Here is a 16,834-nt window from a genome sequence, read left to right as displayed (position 1 = left end):
ACACACACCGGCACGCACCGCCGCTAAAAAGCGTGTTGGACTCTCACTGTCGCCATTTTGGCATTTCGGCTCGGAGCGTTGACAGAGTCTTAGCCGAGCGAGCGCTCCATACGCGTCGCCACGCTGCTCACACGAATCGCTTCGGGTGCACTTCATCGCTTGCCGTCGAGCAAAAGACGGAATGTCGGGAGCCGGTGGGGTGCCGAAGCCAGCCTCTGCGACGGCTCGAGGCTGCATCCGTTCGAAAATTCCTGCCTTTGCGTGCGAGCTGCTTGGCAATCGCGCGGGTCTACACGCGCACGCGCGCGCGCGCKATACGCCGGAATCCATTCGCCCGAGCAGAGAGAGAACGCTTTCAAACAGATCGCCATCGTGCATGCTGCATACGTACGTGCTGTCCACGGACATGGCCCTTGTCTCTGTAGCACCTGCCGATTCGACTCACGACCAACTTTGCCTCGTGTTTGCCAAATGCCGAACGATGGCCAGCTCGGGCGTCGGGAGTCGGAATCAAAGCGTGCTGCGAAGACTGGCTTTGTCATGCTGACACGACACATATTCTCTTCAAAGGCTAAACAAAGTGACGGCATAACATTGGTAAGGATCTGCAAAAACGCGCCGACCGTGGAAGATCGAAGAAGGGGGCGCGCGCGCTTTGTTGCTCTGGCTCAGCTGGGAGGAGGGCCACTCAATTTTGCGCAGCAGAGGGCAGGCGGGCGGGCGCTGCCTCTCTGTCACTTTGGCTGAGAGAGGGTGTTGCACTGACACAGACGGACGCGAGAGCGAGGGTGTGGCGGCCATTTCGTGCACTTTTTGAGAAGAATGCGCGCAGGTCGAAAGCGAAAGCGCACCGCCCGCTCGCAGCGCAGTGGTGAGGGCAAGCGACGTGGACTTTGAGATAGAGGTGTCGGCATTCTCACTCGCAACGCCCAACTATTCTCTCCTCGTTCGCCGGTTTGGATAGCAGCAACATCATGGCGGAACCACAGATCGCATATGCGCAGGACGAGTACGGCCGACCGTTCATCGTGGTGCGCGAGCAGGGCAAGAAGACGCGCGCCAACGGCATCCAGGCGATCAAGAACCACATTGCGGCGGCCAAGACGGTGGCCAACATCCTCAAGACGTCGCTCGGCCCGCGCGGCCTCGACAAGATCCTCATCAGCCCCGACGGCGACATCCAGGTCACCAACGATGGCGCCACCATCATGAACAACATGGAGCTCGACCACCAGGTCGCCAAGCTGCTCGTCGAGCTCAGCAAGAGCCAGGACGACGAGATCGGCGACGGCACCACCGGCGTCGTCGTGCTCGCAGGCGCCCTCCTCGAGCAGTCCGAGGCGCTCCTCGACCGCGGCATCCACCCCATCCGCATCGCCGACGGCTTTGAGCGCGCATGCAACCTCGCCGTCCAGGAACTCGAAAAGGTCGCCGACACCGTCGACTTTGACCGCGACAACATCACCGAGCTCATGAAGGTCGCCAAGACCTGCCTCGGCAGCAAGATCGTCAGCAAGGCCTCGGACAAGTTTGCCAAGATCGCCGTCGACTCGGTGCTCTCGGTGGCCGACCTGCAGCGTCGCGACGTCGACTTTGAGCTCATCAAGGTAGACGGCAAGGTGGGCGGCGGACTCGAGGACACGCAGCTGGTGCAAGGCGTGGTGATCGACAAGGACATGTCGCATCCGCAGATGCCGCGCGTCGTCAAGGACGCCAAGATCGCCATCCTCACGTGTCCCTTTGAACCGCCGCGTCCCAAGACCAAGCACAAGCTCGACATAACCTCGGTCGAGGAGTACCGCAAGCTGCAGGACTACGAGCGCACCAAGTTCGAGGAGATGATCAAGCGCGTCAAGGACTGCGGCGCCAACCTGGTGGTGTGCCAGTGGGGATTCGACGACGAGGCGAACCATCTGCTGCTGCAGCACGAGCTGCCGGCGGTGCGCTGGGTGGGTGGACCGGAGCTCGAGCTGATTGCGATTGCCACCAACGGCCGCATCGTGCCGCGCTTCGAGGATCTGTCGCCCGAGAAGCTCGGTCGGGCAGGTGTGGTGCGCGAGGTGGGATTCGGCACGACCCGCGACCGCATGCTCATCATCGAGGAATGCGCCAACACGCGCGCCGTCACGGTATTCGTCCGCGGTTCGAACAAGATGATCATCGACGAGGCGAAGCGCGCCTTGCACGATGCCATCTGTGTGGTGCGCAACCTTGTCGTGGACAACCGCGTGGTGTACGGTGGCGGTGCGGCGGAGATCTGTGCGAGCGTGGCGATTTCCAAGGCGGCCGACGAGATTGCGTCGCTGGAGCAGTACGCCATGCGTGCGTTTGCCTCGGCGCTCGACGCGATCCCGCTGGCGCTGGCGGAGAACTCGGGCTACTCGCCCATCGAGACGCTCGCCGAGGTCAAGAGCAGACAGGTCACCGAGCAAAACCCCAAGCTCGGCATCGACTGCATGGGCGCCGGCGACAACGACATGAAGAACTGCCGCGTGTTCGATCCGCTCGTCTCCAAGCGCCAGCAGCTCCTCCTCGCCACGCAGCTCGTCCGCGCCGTGCTCAAGATCGACGACGTCATCGAACAGCACAACATCGAGTAGACCTTTCCTCAATCACACGCAAAAAGTATTCATACGCAGCAGTGATGTGGGCAGAGTGAGATTCAGCTGGGCGCGTGCAGAGAGGATGTCCAGAGCTGCAGCCGGTACAGCGCCACACCGAGTGGGACCGTTACTGGCGATCTGCGGACCGCGTATGTGTGTGAATCTGGCGTGTGTGCCATGTTGCGCAGCAAGTCTTGGAATCTTGCTTGCTGCGATTCGTCCGTGAATTCGGGGATGAAGACTGGATGTGCTGCGTCTTTTGGCTGCTGGGAGATTTCGAACGCTGTCTCGTCCGCCTCTTGAGTCGTCAAGATTCCGTTCCGCCTACGCCCGAACTGCTTCTGCAGCAGCTCCATCTCCTGGCACACCCGTTCCTGCAGCTGTTTGCCCACCAGCTCGCCCGTGCTTGGCAACATGACCGCCGCATTGCTCACCATCTTGTACACGCCTCTCTTGCGCGCATGCTCAACTATCCCTGCATCGAGGCAGATCCAACCCCCCTTTCCCCTCCTTACCGCCTGAAGCTTCGGATGCAACACCTGGTCGGGCATCATGACCTCTGTGTTGTTGGTCTTGCCGCTTTCGGGCTTGGGCGGGACGCGCAGCGGTTTGAGCTGCACCAACAGCGCGGTGGGGAGAACCTTGGTGGTGACGATGCACTTGCGCAGGGGGGTGGCGAGCATGGCTAGGTGCAGAGAGCTGTTCCAGCGTCGCTCGAGTGCTGCCAGGTGCGTGCGCGCCGCAGCGGGGAGTGGCAGCGCCATCGTCAGGTCGTGAGCGAGCTGAAGAGATGGTGTTGAAGAAGAACGGACAATGGACCCTGTCGGCGGAACCAAATCACCCGATCAAGACCTCCACACCCGATGGAGGCTCTCCGACTTCCGAATCTCAAAATTTCCCGCAGCTGCCAAAGAGTGGCGAAGGGCTTTCCACCGCCTTCAACGACCTTCCTCCTCTGATTCTACTTGAACCCCCTCCTCCCCCAACACCTTCCTCTTCCAACACCCACCTCATCACCCCCTCGACTCGAACGAGAATGTCCAACGACAAGAACGCACAGGAGCTTCTCAAATGGGGACTGGCCAACAGCACCACCGCTGCCGGTCCGTCGGTCGAGCAAATCTCGGCGGACATCGAGTCGGGACGTCGCCCCGACCTGGCAGACCCGCATCTGTACGAAGCGATCATGGGCAAGAGCGAGGCCCAGATGATGGCCGAGCAGCTCTCTGTTGCCGTTGACGAATCGCGCTCCGTAGAGGACCGGTGTACGGCGCTGGACAACTTCGAGATGCTCATCGAGACCATCGACAATGCGAACAACATGACGAGCATGAACATGTGGCCGAGCATCGTTGGGCTCATGGCCTCGTCGCAACCGGAAATTCAGACTGCCGCGGCGTGGATTTTGGGTACGGCGGTGCAGAATAACGACAAGGCTCAGATGGCTGTGCTGCCACACGAACCCGTACGCGCCGTGGTGGATCTGTTCCAGAGTGGCGATGAAAAGGTCAGGGCCAAGGCGATGTACGCCTTGTCCGGGCTGATCAAGCACAATCCAGCTGCCATGGACCAGTTCGACAAGCTCGATGGGTGGAAAGTCCTCCGCTCCGCACTCGTCGATCCGATTATCGGGATTCGAAGAAAAGCGGCTTTCCTCCTCAACACCTTGCTCTTCCAAGATCCCAATTCCCTCACCACCCCTCCCCCTTCCGCTGCGGTGGCAAGTACCGCTACCGCCGTTGCACCCGCAGCATCTTCTGCTGGTCCGGTACCACTCGACCTTGGACCAGAGACAATGCGCACCTCGGTTCCGCACCCCAACGTAGCACGTGCCCTCGTCGAGTCCGGAACCCTCTCCACCCTCCTCTCCTCCCTCCTACCCCCCGGCACCCACGGCATAGACGACGCCGACCTCCCTCCCCCCTCCGGCGCAGATGGAGATCAGGATCCCCGTTCCGATCTCGACTTTGCCGAAAAAGCCGCCGCCGCCATCCTCGCCTTCGCCGCAAAACTACCCCCCATCCCAAGCGATGCCCTCCTCGACCAAAAGACAAAGTCCCTCTTCAAAGCCCTGCTCAAGGAGCTGCAGGGTCCTCCCTTCGATAGCACCACAGACGCAAAGTCGCGCGCCGACGAGCTCGCACTCGACCCTGAACAGCTCCACACCCTCACCACCACGATCAACGCCCTCTGAACAATGATCGCAATCCCATAGACTTGTCGCCAAACCAACTCCCACGATCGAATCTGCATTGCTGTGACTGTGCTGCAATGCTGTGATTGTGCTGCAATGCTGTGACTGCGGTGCAATGCTGTGTTTGTGCTGAGATCAAGGTCGGCGCTCGCTCAGAAATCGAAGCTCCACGGCGGATACAGCGCATTGGGCTCGATCGACGTCGAGCCGGCCGTGGCGCTGCCAAAGGGGAGCGCGGGCAAGCTGACGCCGTCAAACGCATCCGCACGGCACAGCGGACACGTCTTGGCCGTCTTGAACCACGTCTTGATGCAGTGCGCGTGGAAGGCGTGGTGGCACGTGTTGATGCTCATCAGCACGTCCGCGTCCGCGTAGTCGTCGCGACAAATCGGACACATGGTGTCCCTGCCTTCGGGAGGCGGCGCCACCTTTTGCTTGCCCTTGCCCTTACCCTTGGCACACACGGCGTCGTCGCTGCGTGGCGCACACGAGCCGCCGTCCCACTTTGCATACTCGCATGTGGGCAGCGTGTCGACGAGGCTGGCGGGCACGCACACCTCGGCGGCGCCCAGCCGCTCGCTGAGCTGCATGAGCGCCTCGTACGAGTTGAGCTCCGCCCAGTCCTCATCGGCGATAAAGTTGCGCGCGTCCAGCGCGAGGTGCGAGCCGTGCTGGCCAAACACCATCGAGGACGACGCTGCCGACAGTCCGAGCTGCAGCGGACGCAGGTGTGTATGCCAATCCTCGGACTCGATCGCCATGCGTAGCGACGCAGCGTGCACTTCGCCCGCCATCCACTCGTCGAGCATGCTGTCGTGGCTCATGAGGCGGCCGAGGTACTCGAGTGCCGACTCGTTGGCGTTTCTGACATGCCGCGTCCAGGCTGGAGGCGCGCCTCGCGATGCGGGCAGTGGCGCCGTCGGCCGCGAGTCGGAGCCGGTGCCTTGAAACAAGGACTCGTAGCGCAATGGCGCGCCTCCCTGGCGATCCGAGGCGTGCGAAGGCGTGCGCAGTCCAAAGTGCGTGCTTCTCCAAGGCAGGGGCTCACGTCCCGAAGACGCTGGTTCACGCAGCCTGTGCAGGGAGTCGGATGTTTCGCGTCGTTGACTCGCGTCTCGAGTTTGCTGTGGAGCGCCGTACATGCTGCTTGTGGCGGCTTCCGAGCGACTGTGATGAGGATGCAGATTGCGCCGATGCAATGCTGAAAGGCCCCGGTCGTCGTGAATTTCTCGTCCGGAGGCTTCGTGTTCAATGGCGCTGTATCGAGCATGGCCACGTGGACGATCGTCGTGCGATTGATAGGGAGTGTATCTTTCAGAGATTGGAGGTACTCGGAGAGACGATGGTTGCGACGGATAGCGATGTGCGCTTGTAAAGAGACTGGAAGGTTCACTGGGTGTATCTGCATGAGCTGACACTCGGGACTGGGCACGGTTGAAGATGGCGTTGGATGTGGGAGTGTTGGAGATATGGTGGTCGTCATCCTGGCGGCCAGGAGCGAGTTGAGTCGATGCCCTGCGACGAGGTGTGATTGTGGTGAGATGGCGGAGGGGGGATGGAGCAGGAGCCTCGTGATCTGCGTCGGAGGCGAAAGAGATGGCAAGCGGGGATGCGGCGCGCACGTGAGGCAGCTGCGGAGGATGGCGATGCGCGTGATCGTTGGGCTCCTCGACGAGAGGCAGTGGACGATGGTGGGCAAAGGCTCGCTGAGATGCCGCAAGGTCGTTTTGCCAGCTGTAGGGAGAAAGAGCCGACAGCTGAGCTTGCCCTTCATGTCTAGGCATGCTGGAAGAGCCGAGAAGCGAGTCGCGACGAGCGGCGAGCGGATCGAACTGGTGCGTCGGCGTATCTGGGTTTGCGGAAGAGGGTTCGCGCGAGTAGAAGCCTCGCCGACGACGCAAGGTGCCGAGGGAGCGCTGTGCTCTTGACTCTGCGAAGTGGGCAGATCGCAGCTCCAGCTGGTCACGCCGAGAGGGATAGAATGACGAAAAGTCGTCGATGGGCTCTGGGGACTCGCACAGGGCAGCGACAGCGTTGGGAGAGCGAGCATCGGAGGTGGTGCCGCTGTTGACAAGCAACGAGGGGCGTCGAGGACGGAGGGCGGCGCTGGAATGAGGCTCCAAGGCAGGGCTGTGTGTGCGTGTGCTTGGGCGTAGCTGTGGAACCGGTGGGTTTGAAAGGAGATGGCGCGAAGTGGTGGGTTGGAGGAGGCTCATGTCGTTGTCATCGGGAAGCTCAGAGCGACGTTTCTTGTTGGCGACGTTGAATCGAGAGCGCAAGGCTGAGGCTGGCGCGGCGGTCTGACATAGATTGGGCGATCCTTGGCGAGTCAAGGGAGGAAGATCGCGATGGTGCCGCCTGGCCGGGCAAGAGGGGCCTGCGACTGGGTCGAGGGGCGTTGTTGGCTGATCTGGAGAGCTGGTAGCCGTGTCCCTGAGCGAACGCTTGTGGGAAGAGGTGTCAGAGGACGATCGAGAGTGCAGCTCATCCGAGCCATCTTTGGCAGCTTGGATCCGGCGAGAGCGGCGGGCTGCCACGGGGACGTCGACACAAGGCAAGGAGGGGCTAGATGTGAAGCTTGCGAGACTAGGCTCGAATGCATGCTGCTCGGCCTTGCCTTTTTGCTTGCCCTTGGCCTGGTAATTTGGGTCTGTATCGACGCTGTGCTCGACGAGATGGGCGGTGTTGGCACGTTGGGTCGTGCTTGTGCCAGCCGAGGAGCTGCCCGAATGGAGGCAGTCGTGTGTGGGATCGAGAGCCCTTGCCTTGCCCTTATCGCAGTGCGGGCGGGAAGAGCAGCCTAGATCCATGGCGGACATTGCGAGTTAAAGGGAGGCCAGGTGGGCCGCAGTGATAGCGGGCTCGGATTGGTATTATCGGTTGATGGAGTGTTGATCGGAGGGTACATGCGAGTGGGGCTAAAGAGCGAGCCGTCCGATGAGGAGGAGGAGTGATAGGAGGAGGTGATGAGGAGGCTATGAATCGTCTCAAGCTAGGCTCTGTCGACTGTCGGCCGCTGCTGCGATGGGCAGCTCGAGGCGGCTGAGCCGGGCCGAGCATATGGCATTGATACGGGCGATCCGACGGGCGGCTTGCCAACCTAGACAAGACAAGCCAGGACGGGCCGAGAGCGCAGAGTTGGCGCACCTACGAGCCCACTTTGCGGCCAAAGCTCGAGCGCCGCGCCCTGCCAAGTGTGACGCTCCCAAAAAAAAGTTGGCGCGCATCGGCAGCCCACCGACAAGGGCCTCGCTCGCAAAGTTGCAGCGATACGAGAGAGGACCCTGACTGTCATACGCACGCCACCCTGGCCCCTCTGCAACGTCACATTTCCGACATCACACTTCCTACTTCACATCACCAAGCCATTCTCGCCCACCCACAATCACATTCACAATCACGTTCACGATCACATTCGCCATCGGTCTTGAGCTCTCAGCCATCGGCATATCCACAAAAGCGCCGGCCCACGAAAGCACCAACGTATGCACGCCCGCCTGCTCGCCTGCACGCCTGCAGCTCCCCGGCTCTGTTGCGAGTGCAAGCCTCCACATTATTTTAGCCTTTATCGTGCCACTTTTTTTTTGGCGCCATTTCGGATAACTTGACCTCGACTTTCCTGACACGGACGAGAAAGGCTTTGGCTTTTGGGTCGCGTCGTCGTTTGGCCGCCTCGGAAGTCGGACGCGATGGACGGTGAGGCGCATCTTTTTTGGTCGTGCAGATTCGCTCTTCCCATCATCCTCCTCCTCGTCCTCAACCTCTTCCGCATCCATCTCCTCGTCAACAGCAAAGCAATCCCCAGGGAGTGATTGCGCGAGCAGCAACGATATTGCCCGCCGAGCGTCTGGACATGCGCCCTGCACCGCTCCGAATTCATACCCCTTGACGTGCTTCGCCCCCACCGTGCGGCGACTGCACCATGTCGGACACCAAGTCCGCCCCTCCACCACAAAAGCCGGCGTCGGCGGCGGCGGCACCAGCGTCGCCCCCACCGCCCGAATCCGCAGTCCAACCGTTGATTGCCTTTTCCACAATCGACGCACCTTCCCAACGCTTCTACGCAGTCGGCACCGCCGTCCTCATCCAGGCATGGAAGTATTCTAGGATCTTCAGACACCTGCTATCCTCGTCCACATCCACGCTCACAGCCACATCGACCGCGCCGTCCCTCTCCACCGCCCTCTTGATCAACTTTGCACTCCTCTTCGTCCTCTCGCGCCTCGGCATCCCTCTCCTCGATCCGCGCCTCGCATCCGCAGCATCACAACCACCACCATCCAGCGCCAACCAAAAGCCCGTCCTTCAGCCGGCAAAGCTCGCAGGCCTCACATACATCCACTACCTCCTCATCTTTGTCGCGCTCTCCTTCACAGATGCTACGCTCATCGGCAGCGCATCCACAAATCCACTCGCTCTGGCGCTCAACGCCATCCTTGCTGTGCTCCAGATCGTCACCTCCACCCTCGGCCTCAACCTGCCCGTGGCCGGCCTTCTTCCGGACGCGCTCAGCCGCCAGATCTCCATCAACGAGGGCCACGTGCGCATCCGCGACCTCATCCAGCCAAAGAGCCACATCCTCGGTCAGCACACGATCCACATCCTCCCGCACAGCACCGCAAAATTGCTCCCATCCAGCGCCTGTTTTTGTGTCGGGCCATCCACTCCCCAGGTCACCGTGCCTGTCCTCTTCAGCAACGCACACCCCGACCTCCTCCAATACTCCATCACCGACTTTGCCTCGGGCCACTCCACTTACTTCAACGTCAGCGTAGACAGCCTCATCCCCTTTGGCTCCTCCAGCGACAACGCCGACTCCGCCCAGCTCGACGCCATCTCCGCCGCAGCATCCTCCCCATCCAATCGCCAAAACCGCGCCCAACGAGACTTGCTCGACGACGAAGATGCCCTCGACGACACCTCCTCCCTCTTCCGCGGCCTCTCCTACGCCGAGCGTGCAAAGATCCGCGCACAACGTCGCGCATCCTCGCTCGACACACCCAAATCCAAGCGCATCTCCTCGCCTTCATCCCGCAACCAACAGCAGCTGCTCTGGCATCTTCCCATCACCCAGCCCGGTCGCATCCGCCTCGAGCGCGTCCTCGACAAGTCGCGCAACGACGCCCGCATCTCGACCGCAGAGGCGCTCGTCGTACAATGCCCCTCCACCAAGCTCATCGCGCCCGCATCGTCAGCCCCCTCCGCCACCTCCGATCCCATTGCTCTACAGCACAAGTGCCCAGGCGATCGCGCTGATTTTGCCGCCCAGGTCACCGGTGTGGCGCCACTGGAGCTCGAGTATCGCCGCGTATTCGAGCCCGTCCTTCCCGCCGGCGCCTCGGGTCGTCAAAGAGACTCGTCGCGCAACGAGTACAAGCGCAAGATCTCGCGCATTTCACCGCCGCACCACACCTCGCCCCTCCTCCTTCCCGAGGCCGAGGCGCTGCTTTCCCCCACCGACCGTCTCGCTCTGGCGCGGGAGCGCACGCGTGCAGCCTCGCGTCGCAACGATGCCGGCGCCGAGGACTTTTCCTGGGCCGTCGCCGTCGACGTCGAAATGCCCCTCAGCACCATCGACCTCGACCTGCCCGGCAACTACACCTACGCGCTCGAGAGCGTCACCGACGCCTGTGGCAACCGCGTGTCCGTTCATTCAGAGCCTCACCATCCCCTCTCGCTTGCCCAAAAGGCACGCAAGAAGATCAAGGGCGCAGACGATTCCACCGCACTTTTGCACCAGTCCGTCGTCGTTCACCCTCGCCGCACCGTCGCTTTCGACCCGAGGCAGTGTCGTCCGGGCCATCCACTGCCCCTCCTGCGCAACTCCAAGGGTATCGAGCTCACCGTGCAAGCTTCCCTCGACCCAGAACAGGGCGCCGACTGGAACGTCAATGTCTCATTCCAGCCCGACAACAGCGGTGCCTCCAAGGGCATGTGGGCACGCAAGCCGGCAGATGCCTCCAACATGCAGTTGGCTATCCCGGGCCACAGCTCTCGCGTACCCTTCACCGTCGACAGCCCGGGCGTGTATCGCATCGATGACGTCAGCGGACCCTTCTGCGCGGGTGAAGTGGGTTCGCCCTGGACTTGCGAGGTGGTCGATGTGCCTCCTCCCACCGCACAGATCAACTTTAGCAGCATCGACGACCGTTGCGCCGGCCCCGTCGGCGTCAAGGCCATGTCGGTCCTCACGGGCACGCCGCCCTTCCAGCTCGAGTACGAAGTGACCAAGCAGGGCCGTCATCCCGAGCGCAAGGTCAGGACCATCTTTGACCAGACGCGCGACGAGCTCGACTTCCGCCCGGACGTCGACGGCGCCGTGACGTACAAGTTTGTCAAGCTGCACGACAGCAACTATCGCGGCATCCCGCTCGACGGGCCGTCGTTCACCCAGGTCTTCCATCCGCTCTCCAGCGCCGAATTCACCGCGCCCATCCGCATGCACGACGACCGCGCCGTCATGCAGAGCTGCAGCGGCAAACAGGCCGAAGCCGACGTGCGATTCAGCGGCGCAGGCCCGTGGGATCTCACCTACGCCGTCAGGGCGGGCGACCAGGTCGAGACCAAGCTGGTCAAGGCCATCTCGCAGTCGCCGCACAAGCTCAAGATCGACATTCCCACGTCCATGGCCGCCTCGGGTGGACTGGTCACCGTGAGCCTGGTCAAGATTCGCGACGCACGCGGCTGCGAAAAGACGCTCGCCACGCGCGATCTCAACGTCGAGGTGAGGCGCGTCCAGCCGAACATCGGCTTCCTCCCCGTCAAGACGGACACGGGACGTCACCAAGAGGTGCTGGCAGGCAAGGCGGCCAAGCTGCCCGTGCGTCTGAGCGGGCAAGGGCCCTGGCATGTCGACTACTCGTACAGGGCGGACGAGTCGGCCGACGAAGTCGACTTGACTGCCTCGATCCACGGCGTCGATGGCGAGCTGATGGCGGAGCGACCGGGCCTGTACACCATCAAGCGCGTCCGAGACAACTATTGCCCCGGTATCGTGCTTCAAGGTCAGGAAGACTTCCGCATCAGCGTCCGGCCGCAGCCGCACGTCCAGTTTGCGCCAGAGGCAGGCACGGGAGCACGCAATGGAAGCCTCATCCGGGCGCCCGTGTGTCGCGGACAGCCGGACTCGGTGGACATTGTCATGTCGGGTCACTTCCCCGTCGATGTCGAGTACGAGCACATTTCGCCCTCGTGGAACGCCGGCAGCGATGGCGAGGGCAATGTGCCACTGGCATCCGCCGCACACGAGGTGGCCATGCACGGCAAGCGACGCAAGACGGCCTTTACGTCGGCGCTGGGCACCACCAACCTCGAATTGTCGACGGCGCTGTCGGGCTGGCACACGTACGTGCTCAACACGATTGGCGATGCCGTGTATGCGCCGTCGCCGCTGCAGGGCTTCTCGACCGAGGCGCCGAGACGGTTGGAGCAGATGGTGCTGCCTCTGCCGAGCGCGTCGTTTGCCAGCACCAGCTCCAAGCACACCCGCCCGTCGCTGTGTGTGGGCGACGGATTGGACCGGCTGAGCCCGCTGCCCGTGCTCAAGCTGCACGGCCAGGCGCCGTTCACCGTGTCGTTCGAGGTGGTTTCTGCGCTCGGCTCGACTGGTGCAGCGGGTGTGGTTTCGCACCGCTTCACGCGCACGGGCATCCAGACGCACGACTACAAGCTCGACCTGGCCAAGGACGAGTTCTCGTTCAGCAGCAAAGGGCTGTGGTCTATTCGGGTCGTGCAGGTGACCGATGCGAACCACTGTCAGTCGGCCGTGAGCGACGGTAGCAAGCGCAGTGTCGAAGACAAGGCGATTTCGATCGAGGTTGCCGAGACGGCGGATATTGCGGCGGTGTCTTCGCGCGAGGACTACTGCGTCGGCGAGATGGTCGACTTTTCGCTGCAAGGTAGTCCGCCCTGGACGGTGGCGTACGACTTTAACGGCAAGGCGGCCACCGCTGCGGTGACCTCGTCCGAGTTTTCGCGCGTGGCGGACAAACCGGGCGTGTTGACGATCAAGAGTGTTGCGCATCAGCAGAACCAGTGTCGACGCGACATTGACGCGCGCGTGGCGCAGGAGATGGTCAAGACGATCCACGCGCTGCCGAGCGTACGCATCAGCGAGGGCAACCACTTTGTCGAGGATCTGCGCGAGGGCAACCAGGCGCAGATCATCTTTAGCTTCGAGGGCGTGCCGCCGTATTCGTTTACGTTCCAACGCACACAGCCCGTCGACACACACGCGCGGCCCAAGGTGTTGGAGACCAACACGGTGAGCGGCATCCTGGAGGATACGTACAGCATCTGGGCCGCCGTCGAGGGCACGTGGAGCGTCACCTGGCTCCAAGACCGTTGGTGCCAGGTCTCGATCGATTATCATAGTGGCGCCGCTACGCCGCTGGGCAAATCGAGACTCGCCATCAAGAATGAGCCGCACAACCCGTAGCTCGCATGAGATTCTCAAAAAGACAGTAATATCAAAGCATACGTCAACATGGAAGATGGTGTTTGCTGGGATTCGAGTGGTGAAGCTTGTTGGCCTTTGTCGAGAAGGCTTTTTGGTGGAGGAAAAAGTGCGTTTGTGGAGAGAAAGCGTGAATTTTGGTGACCGAGTTCCGAGGAAGGATGAAGCTTCTGGAGGGAGGTGTCACTTTTGGATTTGAACCCACTGCGCTTCTTTCACCATCATCACAGGCAACACTTTTGGCACGCGGGGAAGAGCTTCGTTGAGGATGCCGCCGAAACGACCGATCCGGAACGTGTTCGACGATGACGACGAAGAGCAGCATGGCCCGGGTGCGACGCCGCCCAAGAAGGCGCGCGCTGAGGCGAACCCTGCTCCAGCAACGGCGAACGGGGCCAATAGCATCCAGGCGCAGGTGGCGGCGGCAAAGGCCAGAGCTCAGGCACTGATGGCTGCCATGCAGAAGAAGGGATCACAGCCACAATCAGCACCAGTACCAGCACCAGCACCAGCACCAGCACCAGCAACAACACCAGCACAGGCCCCGGCACAAGCGGCGACACGGCCTGCATCTGGGAGCATCCAGGCGCAGCTCGAAGCGGCACGCGCCCGGGTGCAGGCACAAGTAGCCGCGCTCAACAGCAAGACCAAACCGCCCGCTGCATCCACCCCTACCTCACGTCCCGCCGAAGATCGAGCTCCAGGCCCCTCTTCTGCGTCTTCAAGCTCGACTGCAACTTCGTCTCGCGCACCGACGGGCATCCACCCGTTGCTCCTCTCCAGCGCGGTTCCGAAAGTCGACACGATTCGCGGGAAACCCGCCGTGCCTCCAGAGTCGAACCCGTACCTGCAGGCCAGTCGTGAAGCGGCGGACGAGGGCGGTTCGGGTCCCAAGGCGCGCTCGATGCGCCGCGGCTTCCACTTTCACAAACCGGGCCGCCACATCGAAGAAGCCGAGGAGCTGCGTCACGACGCACACGTCGCCGCACTTCAGCGCCGCCTCGAAGAAAGCGCGCGCCAACCGGACCACGAAGACAACCTGCGTCGCCCCGCTCCACCGGACATCGAATGGTGGGATGCCAACCTCCTCTCCACGGCGTCGTACGACTCCATCCCCGACCTTTCCCCCACCTCACTGCTTACCGCCGAGGATTCGCCCGTGTTGCTGGATGGTGCGTCGAGCGTGATCACGGCGTACGTGCAGCATCCGATCCCGATCCCTGCGCCCTCGGACTCGATCGAGGTGCGCCAGCGCGGGCTGATGCTCACCAAGACCGAAGCGCGCAAGCTGCGCCGGCAACGCCGCGCGGCCGCACAGCAAGACACACGCGACCGGATCAAGATGGGCCTGCTCCCGCCGGAGCCTCCGCGCGTGAAGCTGTCGAACCTCATGCGCGTGCTCACGTCGGACGCTGTTGCGGACCCGACAAAAGTCGAGGCGCGCGTGAGGCGCGAGATCGCCGCGCGCCAAGACGCACACGAGCGCCACAATGCCGAGCGCAAACTCACGCCGCAACAGCGCCTCGACAAGCTCGAGCGTCGCAAAGAGGCCGAGGAGAAGAAGGGGCTGTTGTGTCAGGTGTACCGCGTCAAACACCTCGTTTCGCCCGCACACAAGTTCAAGGTGCGCCGCAACGCGAATGACCACGCTCTGACGGGGGTTACAGTGCTTCATCCGGATATGGCGTTGGTGGTGGTGGAGGGGAGCGCAAAGGCGCTCAAGGCGTACAAGCGCTTGATGACGGTCAGGATGGATTGGACCGACCCTGGCGCTGCCAAACCCAAACCCGACACTGCCGACCCCGAGGCCGAGGAAAAGGTGGGTGCATGGACGCTGCTCACCACCTCCACCGAGGCGGTCGACTGGCCCACCAACACGTGCGAGCTTGTCTTTGAAGGCCCCATTCGCGACCGATCTTTTGCCGGTCGACCGTTCCGCGCCGTTTCGGCCACCACCGACGCCGACGCCCGCTCCGCACTTGGGGCAATGCAGGGCTACTGGGACGTTGCCAAACGCTCCACCACCGACGACTCGTCAACCTTGTGAACTTTTTTTCAATGGCATTGTCTATTGCGGCGGTTGCGGCGTTTGCGGGGTGTTGATCCTTCCGGCTCGTTCGTGGCTCGCGTCCTTGAGCATGTATGCCGGCATCCACTTTCCGCCCTGTTGGAGCTGCGGGTTCGGGCGCGTGTTGAATGTCGAGCCCAACGACGTATACCCCTGATCGTACAGCACACAGTAGGGCACACCTCTTTCGCCCGCCCCCGTCGTACCCCACTCTTCCTCCATCGTCTTCCTATCAAACGGCAGTTCCGATTCGGAGGTGGCTAGGTGTGGACACCGCAGGAACTCCCACACATCGCCGTACGTCCACTCGAGAATCGGATGGATCCTCTCCACTCTCGGCCAGTCCTTATCCGTCCAACTCCTCGCCTCCAACTGCGGGCCATGCGGATCGTCCCTCCTCGTGCCCACAAAGATCGCCCTTACATCCCTCTTTCCCTGCTCTTGCCTCGATCCTCCTCCGTTGAGATACGTCCTGATCCCCTCCTTCATCCCGCCATCCACCGCCACAATCTGCAAGTTATACCCGTGTACCGGATCAACGCAGAACTTGATGAAGCGGTCCACCTCGACGAACGGTGAGGGGCACGTGATGTACAGTGCAGCCATTGGTCGTGTGCCCTGCTCGGCATTGCGTCGACGCAGCACCGCAGCTAGGATGTGCACGAGCACGGTGCAGTCTTTCCCGCCGTTGAAGCTGAGTGCACAGTGGGCCTCGCCTACCTCGGCCAGGACTTGCTCGCACAACCCCACTGCGCTGGCCACCTTTCGTGCCAGAGCGGGGTAAAGCGCGCATGTAGTGGGGTGCTCAAAGAGCGTGTACACCGCATCGATGGACGCCAGCCACGCGGCGCGCGCCGTCGACGAGCCGTTCGATCCCATTGCGAAGCTTTGAGCCCGTTGTGTGGCGGTGGAGAGTGTGCGCACCGCGTGTGAGGGCAAGAGTAGACGCCGCGGTAGGATGGTGCGCGCGCCGACGACAAGCATAGATGGTGGTCAGTGCCTCGGCCGGATTTCTTGACGTAAGCCCCCAAACGCTTTCCGACCGCGGTCGCCATCCTTGTTCGGATTTCGGACGCCTCGGTCCTTTGTGGAGGCAATTTTTCTTGCGCCCCAAGCCGCGATCAGGGTCCACCCCTTCTCACCACCCTTGTGCTCAGCATGTCGGACCGCACTCGCAGCCTGACTCCCGCGGGCCGATCGAGTTTGGCGCCCTCCTCGCTGCCGGCACGCAAGATCCGCCTCCGAATCGTCACCCACTCCCCTCCGCTGCACTTTCTCGCGCCGTTCAACCCCGACGATCCGCACTGCTTCGAGGCGCTGCAGCACTTCGTCCATGCCCAGCTGGTCAGGCGCACACGGGACGATGACGAGAGGATCGAGCTGGAGAGTGTAGGGCAGGAGGGTGTGGGGTTCGAGATCGACGGCTTCGACGTGCCTTTTGACGACCCCGATATTGTGCGCGACGGCGACACGCTTACTGTGCGTCTCCAGTCCCAGCACAACAAGGAGGAGGA

General features: G+C 62.2%; 8 protein-coding genes across 8 annotated transcripts; 5 read left to right on the top strand and 3 right to left on the bottom strand.

The window, feature by feature from the left end:
- Positions 1–974: 974 nt before the first annotated feature.
- PAN0_060d6521 (t-complex protein 1 epsilon subunit) lies at positions 975–2,600 on the top strand (the record flags this gene model as incomplete). Its single annotated transcript, XM_014798042.1, has 1 exon — positions 975–2,600. The coding sequence occupies one exon, from the start codon at positions 975–977 to the stop codon at positions 2,598–2,600; it is 1,626 nt and encodes a 541-aa protein (XP_014653528.1).
- A 62-nt stretch (positions 2,601–2,662) lies between these two features.
- PAN0_060c6520 (uncharacterized protein) lies at positions 2,663–3,286 on the bottom strand (the record flags this gene model as incomplete). Its single annotated transcript, XM_014798041.1, has 1 exon — positions 2,663–3,286. The coding sequence occupies one exon, from the start codon at positions 3,284–3,286 to the stop codon at positions 2,663–2,665; it is 624 nt and encodes a 207-aa protein (XP_014653527.1).
- A 107-nt stretch (positions 3,287–3,393) lies between these two features.
- On the top strand, positions 3,394–4,797 carry PAN0_060d6519 (nucleotide exchange factors-like protein; the record flags this gene model as incomplete). Its single annotated transcript, XM_014798040.1, has 1 exon — positions 3,394–4,797. The coding sequence occupies one exon, from the start codon at positions 3,394–3,396 to the stop codon at positions 4,795–4,797; it is 1,404 nt and encodes a 467-aa protein (XP_014653526.1).
- A 152-nt stretch (positions 4,798–4,949) lies between these two features.
- PAN0_060c6518 (uncharacterized protein) lies at positions 4,950–7,616 on the bottom strand (the record flags this gene model as incomplete). The annotated part of the gene is made up of 1 exon (XM_014798039.1): positions 4,950–7,616. The coding sequence occupies one exon, from the start codon at positions 7,614–7,616 to the stop codon at positions 4,950–4,952; it is 2,667 nt and encodes an 888-aa protein (XP_014653525.1).
- A 1,103-nt stretch (positions 7,617–8,719) lies between these two features.
- Positions 8,720–13,234, top strand: PAN0_060d6517 (nucleoporin; the record flags this gene model as incomplete). The annotated part of the gene is made up of 1 exon (XM_014798038.1): positions 8,720–13,234. One exon carries the CDS (start codon positions 8,720–8,722, stop codon positions 13,232–13,234), a length of 4,515 nt encoding a protein of 1,504 aa, XP_014653524.1.
- A 286-nt stretch (positions 13,235–13,520) lies between these two features.
- Positions 13,521–15,299, top strand: PAN0_060d6516 (PRP3-domain-containing protein; the record flags this gene model as incomplete). Its single annotated transcript, XM_014798037.1, has 1 exon — positions 13,521–15,299. The coding sequence occupies one exon, from the start codon at positions 13,521–13,523 to the stop codon at positions 15,297–15,299; it is 1,779 nt and encodes a 592-aa protein (XP_014653523.1).
- A 21-nt stretch (positions 15,300–15,320) lies between these two features.
- On the bottom strand, positions 15,321–16,304 carry PAN0_060c6515 (adenine nucleotide alpha hydrolases-like protein; the record flags this gene model as incomplete). Its single annotated transcript, XM_014798036.1, has 1 exon — positions 15,321–16,304. One exon carries the CDS (start codon positions 16,302–16,304, stop codon positions 15,321–15,323), a length of 984 nt encoding a protein of 327 aa, XP_014653522.1.
- A 174-nt stretch (positions 16,305–16,478) lies between these two features.
- Positions 16,479–16,834, top strand: PAN0_060d6514 (uncharacterized protein; the record flags this gene model as incomplete). Its single annotated transcript, XM_014798035.1, has 1 exon — positions 16,479–16,834. A coding segment is annotated over one exon (356 nt), but the record flags the coding sequence as incomplete, so codon positions are not given.

This window comes from Moesziomyces antarcticus (genome assembly GCF_000747765.1).
Source record: "Moesziomyces antarcticus DNA, scaffold: scaffold_v10060, strain JCM 10317, whole genome shotgun sequence".
Classification (NCBI taxonomy): Eukaryota; Fungi; Basidiomycota; class Ustilaginomycetes; order Ustilaginales; family Ustilaginaceae; genus Moesziomyces; species Moesziomyces antarcticus.
The sequence above is the reverse complement of the archived record's forward strand: the minus strand, read 5'-3'. Positions and strand labels throughout refer to the sequence as shown.